General features: G+C 41.1%; 1 protein-coding gene across 2 annotated transcripts in view; it reads right to left on the bottom strand.

Moving 5' to 3' along the window:
* The window catches only part of TMEM185A (transmembrane protein 185A), a 31561-nt gene that overhangs the window by 10149 nt on the left and 8178 nt on the right, over positions 1 to 13234 (bottom strand). For both annotated transcript variants that reach the window (XM_032619962.1, XM_032619963.1), the window contains exons 2-3: positions 4294 to 4470; positions 1919 to 2126 (exon numbers count right to left, since the gene is read on the bottom strand). In XM_032619962.1, the coding sequence (XP_032475853.1) occupies positions 1919 to 2126; positions 4294 to 4470 (385 nt within the window). The remainder of the gene's footprint in view (positions 1 to 1918; positions 2127 to 4293; positions 4471 to 13234) is intronic.

Genomic DNA, 13234 nt, shown 5'->3' with positions numbered 1-13234 from the left:
GGTAAGTGTGACTGGGTGGAAATGGTGCCTCGAACTAATACAGGGAATACAGATTCAGGGGAAGTTGGATGAGTCTGGAGCTCGTGTAGAAATCGGAGTTTACAAATGCGAATTTAGGAAGTGAGAGCACGTGTGAACAAGATCATTCAGAGGAAGTGCACGCAGTGAGGACAGAAAACGCCCAGGACTAGAATCCTGTGGAACAGCAACGTGCAAGGAGCGGACGGAGGAAGAATACTTCAGAGAAGGAGCTGAACGCAGGCAGAGGTGGCCAGACTGGTCGAGGGACCAGGAGTGTCAGGAGCTACGGCGCGGCCAGCGGCCAGACAAGATGGGGGCTCAAGAGGCCCCCGGATGAGGCCACAGGCCACGGGGAGCACGTGCTGGAGCAGGGAATGCGGGGTCCCTGTCGCACTGCTTCCCAGAGCCTTTCTGTGAGGAAGGAAGACGCACGAGAGGCAAACAGAGGCCTGAGGGGGTATTGCCGCTGTTTTCCGTTTTCCCTTTCAGATGAGAGAGCGAGGTCGCCGGAGAGTGGACCAGTTCAAGAGCAAATTCTTGGAGGACCCGACGGGGCAGAGGGTCTGAAGCGGGAGGGCAAGCGCAGGGAGGTTGAGAGCAGGCCCCCAGGGCTCCCCTCCCTCCATGGCCGCCCGGACCAGGGCTGAGGGGTCGCTCTCCCCGTGCCAGGCACAGCCGCTCCTGTCGCTCGGGGCCCTGTTCCCAGTGGTGCCCCGGGGCCTGGCTCCATCACTCTCCCACTGTGGGTACCTCCCTCGCCAGGTTCACGTACCCTGAGCTGCCACCCACCAGCTCCCACTCTCCCTTCTGACCAACTGCGGTCTTCTTCCTCCGCTCTCGACCCGCACAGCTCAACACGGCATCCACAGTGTCCAGTTTCCCCCCCTCGAGCCATTCTGGACCCGGCTGTGGGCCCTCAGCTTCTGGGCAGTTCGGCGCACGGGCTTTGGAGTCGGGCTGCCTGCAGTGGAATCCTGGCCCTGCCCCTGGATAAGCGGCCAGGAACAAATTCCCTACCCTTTCTGGAAACCAGGGGTGCCAAGTGCAGCCACGTCACGGGGTTGCTGCAGATCTTCAATGAGATCCTACTGCATGGAAGCGTCCAGCCCCAGGCCTGGTACACAGCAAGTGGTCAATAAATATTATCTGCTATTATTTTCATTACTACTATTAGCATTACTAGTATTGCTTTTTCATTGGTGTGTGTATCCCTTACGTTTAGGCCAAGAGGGCTTGGCGTATAGTAAATACTTGATAAATGCTTACTAAATGAACATATAGGCCCATCAGGATAAGCTAACCAGGGAGCAGACAAAGTGCTGGTCATGGGGTCTGAGGTGCTGTGCTTGGCTGGGCTGTAGTACCCGGTCATTTAACCAAACTATGATCTAGGTATTGCTGTAAGGGTACTGACTTTAAGAAAAGGAGATTTCCCTCCATGATGTGGGTAGGTCTCATCCAATCAGTTAAAAGGCCTGAAGAGCAAAAACTGAGGTTTCCTGGAGAGGGAGATATCCTGCTGAGTCTCCGGCCCGCCAGCCTGCGCCATCAATTTCAGACTTGCCAGCTCCTTCAAATAAACCTCCCCATGTGTGTATCTACCTGCACATCTACATCTACATCTATCCTACTGTTCTGTTTCTCAGGAGAAGCTGGCTGATCCAGGTGGGCAGGGAAAGACGTGAAGCTGGAAGAAGCCTGATGGCCTCAGTGAAAAACCAGCGTTCTAAGTCAAGAAAGAGAAACATGATTATTTCCATCATCTTTCGTTTCCTTATGTACCATGATCTAGCGTTAGTCATCAACCTCTTCCTAACCAAGGACAAAAAGTCTCCATTACAATAACTGACCAAACGATTTTGCATTTTAAAACCTTCTTAAACATACGAAAGCTCACCTCCAGTGACCTGTCATGTCGAAAGCCCCAAACACAAGCTGCCACAGACACTGGGGAAACGAAGAAGAGCGGCATGAAGACCAGGAGCCAGAAGTGGCTGCCTCGCTCGATCCTGTCGCACACCAGCACTTCGAACAGCAGCAGCAGCAAGTGGATGCCCACCGCGATCAGCATCGCCTTGAACTCCACACACGTCTCCCCTTCTGCTCTGGAAAGGGACAGAAGGAGAAGAAAAACACCCTCAGTTTGGAGTCTCCATAACAAGCAAGCAGCTCAGGGCAAATACCAACTTCCGTGGATACTAAGGACTGTATTTGTAAATTTAACAAGAGGCTAAGGAAAATCAGGTAGAAAGCTAAATCAACATTCCTCCTTAATAGGCAATCTTTCAAACATCAAAGAACCACTACAGGACAAGAAATGAACATTTACAACCAAACCAGACTTAGACTTTGAACGGAATAAAGATATTCTCAGAAGCAACAGCCACAGTTATTATTTCCTCACGTTGCACATAAACACTCTGGTTCATAACTTTAAGTTCAACTACTTCCAAGATTATTTAAGCTGATTGCTTCCACTGCTAAAAACTGAAATATCCCTTAAATCTCACGATCCGTCTCTCAATGAATTAAAAACCATGTAAATCACATTTCGTGCAATACTGTCAAAATAACTCTAGTTTTATGAATAAGTGTGTGCTATATTTCAAGAAAATACAGTAACTGTTGTTAGATGCTATTTTAAAATGCAAATAAAATTGTGAATGCCTTTTTATTTTCCTTTCTATTCCATTAGGATGAATTGACACCTGCAGATGATAAAGAAGAGCCATTAAAACTGTTCTTTAAATCAGTTAAAGCTGCTTAAGGATCATGCTTGGACTTAATAGGTTAACAATTAAAAAAATAATAAGGCCACTAATCAGGAAAATGCTTAACAATGCGTTTGCAAGGCTGACTGTGCTTCATTCAAAATATAGATGAACATTTGTGATGTGTCATGTTGGTGATAAATACTTGTAAATTTAGGACACAGAGAAAATGAGGTCAGTGGTTATTTCTATAGGACCCAACAATGTTCCATTGGACAGTACTGACACTAGAATGACCATGTCTGTACATCCAGGACATTCAACCACGCACATACAATTCCTTTTCTTAAGGGAATCTTGAAAGGAATCTTAAATGTAACCAACAGAGAAAAGCTCAGATAGCTTCTAAATAACTAGTGGAACTTAAAATGTTTAGCTATGTAACTTTTCATTCTTTGAGTAGCAAACATTAGATATCTGAAAATACCTCACAAAAAATAAAAGATTTATGGCCACACAGGTAATCTTAAAAAAGAAAAACCTAAGAACTTAAAAAATCTAAGCTACACATGAATGTCCCCCATCTGCCAGGGCTCTTTGTGTAGCTGTTTGCAAGTTCTTAGATACGTATGCGGTAACATATTTCACTCGATCTAAATCTCGTTTTGAAAGTTCATAACAAAGATTTAAACAAGCTGAGATGGTCCCCACTTCTACACTTTTCTCACATGAGCAGCTGCACTGCCCCCCTCTTCTCTCCCCACCTGCCTACCCGGCATTTCTTCACTCCTCATCTTCCTGGTGATGGTTTAGAACAGCCCCTCACTCTCAAGTCCCCCTTTTTCCTTTCCAAAGTTCCAAACTTTGTGAGGGAGAGCAGAGAGACTCTTGTGGGCCCCAGCAGAACCAGGCTGCACACTGGAGTGAGCTCACGACAGGAACTTGGACCAGAAGAACACCGTCCAAGAAGAAAGGCGTGAGGGGAGGTGGGGGTGAAGGTAAAGGGTACGCTCTGCCCGGCCCCCAAGGCTCTGCTCTCCTTCACGGCATCTGGGTGTCACCTTTTCCTGTCTTAGGACCTAACTGTTTCCTGGCCAAGCTGCCTCCTCCACACTAACAGTCCTAAAACCCCAGGACTAGGAGATTGGGACAAGGGGAGACCCAGTTCCAGGACTGAGTGGAGAAGGATATATCCCTGATGGCCAAAGCTAGACCTGTGGTTTGTAGAACTGCTCCTACAAACATGATGGTTTTATACGTCCTTGTCTAGCATGGTATAACAGTTCTATACTTTGCCTGCATGTTAGATTACTTAAACTTTTGTAGGCTGGCTAGGAACTTAAGCGCCTAAAATAAGAGTGCATTTGTTAAAAAGAGGATAGCAAACACTTAATTTTTAAAAACTTAGAACAGAACTCAGCTTGCCTATATTACAGTTCTTATAAAACCTCAGAGAGGTAGAAAAGAAAATAGTCCTGACTTTTGATAAAGTGAAAAACAAGATACTGCCCACCCCCCCGGCTCAGAGTAGAGACCAAAAGGTTTTATAAAGCAGTATTACCGATATTGCGGATTTCGTGCCCAGACTCCAGTTCCAACTGAGGCTCCAACAATGACCATTAACTTCCACAGCCATATTGGAGCAAAGACAGCCCAGTAACTCCACTGAATGATGCCATCCAGACGAAGGGCCAGCAACACAGAGAACAGCAGCAGACAGGCATAGATGAGGAATTTACTAGGAGAAAAGCAAAATGATTAAAGAGGATTCACACTTACAAATATGTGATATTAAAATGAGGAGTAATGAGTCACTAACAATAATCATATATCAAAAATTCTATGTAGAAGATATACTGTTGTTAGAGGATAAGACAAATATAAAGAAGACCAAAATAAGTTTCCTGCTTCCCAGGGCTTCCTGGTAGGAGGGAGTCCACACAGAAACATCTACTTACAACACAGCATGGCATGTGCCATAATGGTTCTATGGGTGGAGTGTGACGGCAGCCCAGAAGAAGAAATACGGATTCTGTCTGGGGGGACTGGGAAGCAGACAGGTGATGACCCTGGAGCTGGTTCTGGAGGATACATGGAAAGCTGCCAGGCAGGAAAGGATAGGAGCTGAGGCAGCACTCCAAGCGGAAGGAACTAGCCATCAAGACATGGAGACTGAAAAAAGTGGACAGGTTCAGGATATGGTCAAGTTCTGTCACTGACTAATTATTTGATTCTATTTTTAAACAGGTAGCCATCTGCCATATTCATATATAGTAATATTTTAGTATATGTATTATCCTTTTTGTGACTGAATTATACATATAAACATACACTCATATTTCACATAAAAGGGACTTCATGAAGAGGATGTTTTTAAAATATTAATTAGAAATTACATTGTCGAGGACTTCTACTTCCAGCTTTGATACAGTAAGAGGGATGGAGTTTTCCTTCCCACCTTAAACAAGAAACTGGACAAAATATATGAAACAACAGTTTTCAGACAGTGAACAACAGGCAGTGAAGGACCCTGATGGCAGAAAGAAAGAAAACAAAGGAGATAAACTCTATCAATGCCCCAGCTTACTGCCTGGAGGCAATTTCCAGACTGCAGTAAGAAGGCAGTTAAAACCCAACCCCATTGACAATTACATGAAATATAAATGGTCTAAATACCAATTAAAAGACAAAGATTGTCAGGCTGGATTTAAAACAGCAAGATAACTATATGCTATCTATAAGAAACCTACTTTATCTATCTACAAAGTGACAGATAGATAATAAGGACAGAAAAAGTTATACCAGGCAAACACTAACCAGAAGAAAGAGTGACTTTACTAATATCTGTTTTAGTCTTCTACCGCTGCTATAACAAATTACCACAAACTTAGCAGCTTAAAAGAACGCAAATTTATTATCTCACAGCTGTGTGTGTCAGAAGTCCGGACAGGTTTAGTTGGTTTCTCTGCTCAGAGTCTCATAAATTAAATCAAGATGTCAGTTGACTGGGCTCTTCTCAGGTGACTCTGGGAAGAATCTGTTTCCAAGTTCATTCAGGTTGTTGGCAATCCTGTTTCTTGTGGTTGTAGGGCTAAGATCTTAGTTTCTTTGCTGGCTGTCAGCTGGAGGCTGCCCTCAGGTCCTAGGGTTCTCTCTCTGAGAAGAACATAGGCCTTTACATTCAAAGCCAGCAGCAGCATATCGAATCTTTCTCATGCTTCTGACTTCTTTTGCCATATGGCTCCTGCTTCCAGAGAAAGTGCTATGCTTTTAAGACCTCATGTGATTAGATTGGGTCCGCCTGGATAATCCAGGATACTCTTCCTATCTTAAAGTCCACGACTGTGGTAGGCAGAATTCTAAATATGTTCCCCAAGATTCCTGTCCTCAGTTATTCAGTCAAGCACTAATCTACGTACTACCATGAAAGGACTCTGCAGATGGAATTAAGGGTACTAATCAGCCAACTTTAAAATATGGAGATTATCCCAGATTATCCAGTTGTGTCCAATGTAATCATATGAGCCCTTAAAAGCAGAAGAGGAAGGCATACAAGTAAGTCAGAGAGATGTGGCAGAAGAGGAGAGATAAGGCAGAAGGGGAAGTCAGTGAGATTCCAAAAGTGAGAAGGACTCCACCTGCCTTTGCTGGCTTTGAAGACGGAGGACGGGAGTCATGAGCCAAGGAATGCAAGCCGACTCTAGAAGGTGAGAATAACTCCTAGCTGACAGCCAGCAAGGAAATGGGGTCGTCAGCACTACAACCACGAGGAACTAAATTCTGACAACAACCCAAATGAGTTTGGAAGCAGATTAATCTCCAGAGCCTCAAGAAAGGTACAGAGCCCTGCTGACACCTTGATTCCAGCCTTGTGAGACTCTAAGCAGAAGATCCAACTGAGCCATGCTGTACCTGTACTTCTGACCTACAGAACTATGAGATAATAAGTTTGTGTAGTTTTAAGACACTAAATCTGTGGTAATTTGTCACGGATGCAATAAAAACTAATACTGTAACCTTAAAGACATCTGCAAAATCCCCTTTACCGTGTAACATAACATATTCATAGGTTCCAGGGCTTAATGCCCTGGATGTCTCTGGGGGAACCATTCTGCCTACCACAATATAAGGTTTATATATATATATTTTCGGTACGCGGGCCTCTCACTGTTGCGGCCTCTCCCATTGCGGAGCACAGGCTCCGGACGCGCAGGCCCAGCGGCCATGGCCCACGGGCCCAGCCGCTCCACGACACGCAGGATCCTCCCGGGCCGGGGCACGAACCCACGCCCCCTGAACCGGCAGGCGGACTCCCAACCACTGCGCCGCCAGGGAAGCCCTAAGATATATTTTTGAACAAGGAATATTACCAGGGACAAACAGGAGCATACATAATGATAAAGAGGTGATTTGTGTTGGAGGAGGATCTAGCAACTGTAAATATTTATGTACCTAATAGCAAAGCTTCAAAATACACGTAGAAAACATTAATAATTAAAACATTAAGGAGAAACAGAAAAATCCACAACTATTACTGGAAATTAACACTTCTCTCTCAGTAACTGATCGAACACATAGAGAATTACTAAGGATATACAAGTTTGTAATAACACTATCAACCAACATGACCTAATTGATATTGATAAAGCATTCCTCCCAACAACAGCAGAATACAAATTCAAGTGCAAATTCGGGTGCACATGGAACATTCACCAAGACAGACTGAATTCTGGGCCATAAAACAAGCCTCAACAAATGTAAAAGGACTGAAATCATACAAAGTAAATCTCTAAGCACAATGAGATTAAACTAAAAATCAATAACTTAAAGATATTTGAAAAATTCTCAAAATATTTACAAATTAAACAATACTCTTCTAAATAATCCATAGGTAAAAGAAAAAAAAAACACAAGGAAAATTCTTAAAATTCTGGACTAAATGAAAGTGAAAACACAACAAACCAAAATATGTGAGATATAGCTAAAGCAATACTTAAGGGGAATTTACAGCATCAAATGCTAAGTAGAAAAGTTCTCAAGTCAACGATCTATGATTCACCTTAAAAAACTAGGAAGAGAAGGAAATTTTTAAAAAATGAATGGAAGTAAATAATAAATATACACACAAATATCAATGAACTACGTAAGAAACATGTTAGAGAAAAATCAATGAAACTAGGGACTTCCCTGGCAGTCCAGTGATTAAAACGTCGCCTTCCAGTGCAGGGGGTGCAGGTTTGATCCCTGATCGGGGAGCTAAGATCCCACAGGCCTTGCGGCCAAAAAGCCAAAACATAAAACAGAAACAATATTGTAACAAATTCAATAAAGACTGTAAAAATGGTCCACATAAGAAAAAAGAAATCAATGAAACTAAAAGCTGGTTCTCTGAAAAGATCAAGAAAATTGGTAAACCTATACCTAGAGTTATCAGAAAAAAACCAGTAGACACAAATTACCAATACAAAGAATGAAAGCGGGGACATCACTACAAATCCTACAAACATTACAGGGATTAGAAGTGGATATTATGAACAATTTTATACACATACATTTCTTGAAATAAAGATATTATTAAAGTTCACACAAGAAGAAATATTCATATTCCTGTATCTATTTAAAAAACTGAAATTGCAGTTGGACTCCTTCTCACAAAGAAAATGTCAGGGCCAGACAAAATCTACCAAACACATAAGGAAGAAATAGCACCAATTTTTCACAAACTCTTGCAGAAAAAGATGAGAGGGGAACATTTCCCAGTATTTTATGAAGCCAGCATTACCCTGATACCCAAACCTGACCAAGAAAGAAAACTACATACCAGTATCCTTCATGAAGACAGATGCAAAACCCCTAAAAAACAGGCTATTGAATCCAGCAATATATAAAAAGGATATTACATTATGATTAAGTGTGCTTTAGCCAGGATTGCAAGTTTCACTTAACATTGGAAATCAGTTAATGTAACTCACTGTATTAATAGAATGAAAAAGAGAAGGCATATGATTATTCAATAGTTCCAGAAAAAACATTTGACATAATTCACTACTCACTCAAGATAAAAGCTCTAAACTAATTAGGGCTAGAAGGGTATCTAGAAAAAAACATAGTCAAAAATGCTTAATGGTTAAAGACTAAATACCTTCCCCCTAAGACTGGAAACCAGGCAAGTATGTCCACTTCAATACATTTATTCAACACTGTACTGGAGGTTCTAGCCACAAATATAATACAAGGAAAAGAAATAAAAGGGATAAAGATTCAAAAGGAAGGAGTAAATCTGATATTTGCAGACATGATGTCTACATAGAAAAAAGTACTCTACCAAAGAAGCTACTAAATCTAATAAGTGAATTTAGCAAAAGTTGCAAGATACAAGGTAAATATACAAAAAAATGTACTGCATTTCTATATGCTAGCAATGAGAAAATGGACACTTTTTAAAAAAAACTATCATTTACTGCAACTTTCCTATAAACCTAATAATATTTAAAATTAAAAGTTTATGAAAAACTACCATTGACAACAGTATCAAAATATGAAATACTTAGAGATAAATTTAACAAAATATGTGCAAGACATACTCTGAAACCTAACACTACCAAAAAATTAAAGATCTAAATAAATGGAGAGATACACCATTTTTATAGATTAAAAAATTCAATATTGTTAAAATTTACATCCTCTATTAGTTTCCTATGGTTGCTATAACAAATTACTATGAACTTGATGGTTTAAAACAATACACATTTATTCTCTTATAGTTCTGCAGGCTAAAGGTCCACAATGGGGTTCACTACATTAAAACTAAGGTGTCAGCAGAGCCATGTCTCCAGAGACTAGGAGAGAATCCATTCCTTGCCTTTTCAAGTTTCTAGAGCTGCATTCCTTGCACTACCTTGGGCCCCTTCCTCCATCATCAAAATCAGAAGGGCAGCATCTTCAAATCTCTTTCTCTGCCTCAATACCATTGCCTTCTCCTCCTAATAGTATCTCCTTCTGCCTCCCTCTTATATGGAAACCCATGAATGCATTTAGGGCCTGCCTGGATAATCCAGAATACTGTCCCCAACTCAAGATCTTTAACTTAATTACATCTTTTGCCATATAAGATAATATTCACCTTTTTGCCACAGAAGGTAATATACACAGGTTCCATGGATTAGGAAGTAGGTATCTTTGAGGGACATTATTTAGCCTACCATACTCATCAGATTATTCAAAAGATTCAATGCACGTAGTCCCATTTTTGCTTTTGTTTCTCCTGCCTGAGGAGACATATCCAAAAAAATATTGCTAAGACTGATGTCAAAGAGCATACTGCCTATGTCTTCTTCTAGGATTTTTATGGTTTCAGGTCTTACATTTAAGTCTTTAATCCATTTAAGTCTTTAATCATTTCTGTATATGGTATGAGAAAGTAGTCTAGTTTGATAACATCTTACGCTGTCAGAATGGCTATTATTAAAAAAAAGACAACAGATAACAAGTGTTGGTGAGGATGTGAAGAAAAGGGAACCCCTGTGCACTGCTGGCAGGAACATAAATTGGTGCAACCACTATGGAAAATGGTATAGAGGTTCCTCAAAAAATGAAAAATAGAACTACCATGTGATCCAGCAATTCCACTCCTGGAAATTTATCTGAAGAAAACAAAAACACTAATTCAAAAAGACATATGTACCCCTATGTTCACTGCAGCCTTATTTACAGTAGCTAAGATATAGAGGCACCCTAAGTGCCCATTGATAGATGAATGTTTAAAAAAGATGTGGAGTGTGTGTGTGTGTGTGTGTGTGTGTGTGTGTGTGTGTAATGGAATATTACTCAGCCACAAAAAAGAATGAAATCTTGTCATTTGTGACAACATGGATGAACCTACATGGTATTATGCTAAGTGAAATAAGTCAGACAGAGAAAGACAAATACTGTATAAGTGCATTTATATGTGGACTCTAAAAAAGCAAATTAACAAACTTAACAAAACAGAGTCATAGATACAGAAAATAAACAGGTGGTTGCCAGAGGGGAGGAGAGGAAAGGAGGAGAGAAATAAGTGAGGGAGATTAAGAAGTACAACTTCCAGTTACAAAATAAATGAGTCATGGGTATGAAATGTACAGTGTGGGGAATATAGTCAAAAATAATATAATATCTTTGAATAGTGACAGATGGTAACTAGACTTATTGTGGTGATCATTTAAGAATGTATAGAAATACAGAATCACTAGGTTGTACACCAGGAACTAACATAATCTTGTAGGTCAATTATACCTCAAAAACAAACAAACCGATAGAAAAAAAGATTAGATTTGTGGTTACCAGAGGTCAGGGTTAGGGGAGGGGGAATTGGATGAAGTCAGTCAAAAGGTAGAAACTTCCTGTTATAAGATAAATAAGTATTAGACAGGTATTTTACAACATGATAAATGTAATTAACACTGCCATATGTTACACATGAAAGTTGTTAAGAGAGTACATCCTAAGAGTTCTCACCACAATGAAAAATATATTTTTTCTTTTTCTTTTATTTTGTATCTATATGAGATGATTAATGGTCACTAAACTTACTGTGGTAATAATTTCATGATGTATGTAAGTCAAATCAATATGCTGTATCTAAGCTTACACAGTGCTGTATGTCACGTATATTCCAATGAAACTGGAAGGAAAAAAACACACAATAAAGCAAGGCGCAATAAAGCAAGGCACAATAAAACGAGGTATGCCTGTATGCATTTAAGGTTCCACCATGTCTTTTTATGGCTTGATAGCTCATTTCCTTTTAGTGTTAAACAAGATTCCACTGGAATAAATAATAAACCACAGTTTATTTATCCATTCACCCTTTGAGGGACATCTTGGTTGCTTCCAAGTTTTGGCAACTATGAATAAAGCTGCTATAAATATATATAAAAAAAAGATTCAGTGCAATGCCAATGAAAATCCAAGCAGCCCCTTCTGCAGAAATTGACATACTCGCTCTAAAAATTATATGAAAATGCAAAAGACCTCAAATGGGCAGAACAATTGTGAGAAAGAACAAAGTTGGAGAAACTATACTTATACTGCATGTTTTCATGGCTTACTATAGAGCTACAATAATCAAGACAATGTAGGATTAGCATCAGGAGAGACACAGAGAACAGAATACAGTCCAAAAACATGCCTGTACATACATGGTAAAAGGTGCCAAGGCAATTCAATAGAGAAACAACTGGGCTTCTATAAATGGTGCTGAAACAACTGGATAGATGGGAAAAATGAACCTAGACTCTTAACCTTGCAGCATATGACAATCGTTGCTAAGGAGGTAGAGCAAATGGAACCCTCATATACTGCTGGTAGGAATGCAGTGTAGCCACTTTAGAAAGCACTTTGCTAGTTTCTCATAAAGTTAAGTATACCCTTACTCTACAGCCCAGCAATCCCATACCTAGGTATTTACTTAAGAAAAAGGAAAACATATGTCCACACAAAGACTTGTGTTCAAATGTTCAAGGCAGCTTTATTTATAATAGCCACTGGAAACAACCCAAGTGTCCAAAAACGGCTGAATGGTTAAACCAACTGAGGTATGTCTATTCAAATGGAATACTAATCAGCAGGAAAAAGGAACAAACTAGGGCTGCATGCAACAACATGGATAACCTCAAATGCACTACGCTAAGGAAAATAACTCAGACTGAAGGCACAACTTACTTGACATTGCGGAAAAGGCAAAAGTATAGATGCAGAAAACAGATCACCCGTGATTACCCGTGGCTGTGTTGGGGGAAAGGATGACTACAAAAGCACACGAGGGAAGACTTTGCAGTGACAGAACTTTTCTATATCTCTGTCTTTGGGTGGTGCTTACACAAGTGAACGGGTTTATCAAAACTCATAGGACTGTGCACTAAAAAACGGTAAAATTTACTGCATGTAAAACATACTTCAGTAAACCTGGCCTATCTATTAATCTATCTAATGTAAACTGACAGAGCCACTTTGTGGAACAGTATGGAAGCTCTTTAAAAAACTAGAAATAGGGGACTTCCCTGGTGGTCCAGTGGTTAAGAATTCGCCTTCCAATGCAGGCTGCGCGGGTTTGAGCCCTGGCCAGGGAACTAAGATCCCACATGCCGCGGGGCAACTAAGCCCGCGTGCTCTAGAGCCTGCGCGCCACACTATAGAGAAGACTGCGTGGCAATGAAGATCCCGCGTGCTGCAACTAAAGACCTGGCGCAGCCAAATAAATAAAATTTAAAAAATTTAAAAAAAAAAAAAAAAAAAAAAAAAACTAGAAATAGGGCTTCCCTGGTGGCGCAGTGGTTGAGAGTCCGCCTGCTGATGCTGGGGACGCGGGTTCGCGCCCCGGTCCGGGAAGATCCCACGTGCCGCGGAGCGGCTGGGCCCGTGAGCCGTGGCCGCTGAGCCTGCGCGTCCGGAGCCTGTGCTCCGCAACGGGAGAGGCCACAGCAGTGAGAGGCCCGCGTACCGCAAAAAAAAAAAAAAAGTCA

Source organism: Phocoena sinus, chromosome X (assembly GCF_008692025.1).
Source record: "Phocoena sinus isolate mPhoSin1 chromosome X, mPhoSin1.pri, whole genome shotgun sequence".
Classification (NCBI taxonomy): domain Eukaryota; kingdom Metazoa; phylum Chordata; class Mammalia; order Artiodactyla; family Phocoenidae; genus Phocoena; species Phocoena sinus.
The sequence above is the reverse complement of the archived record's forward strand: the minus strand, read 5'-3'. Positions and strand labels throughout refer to the sequence as shown.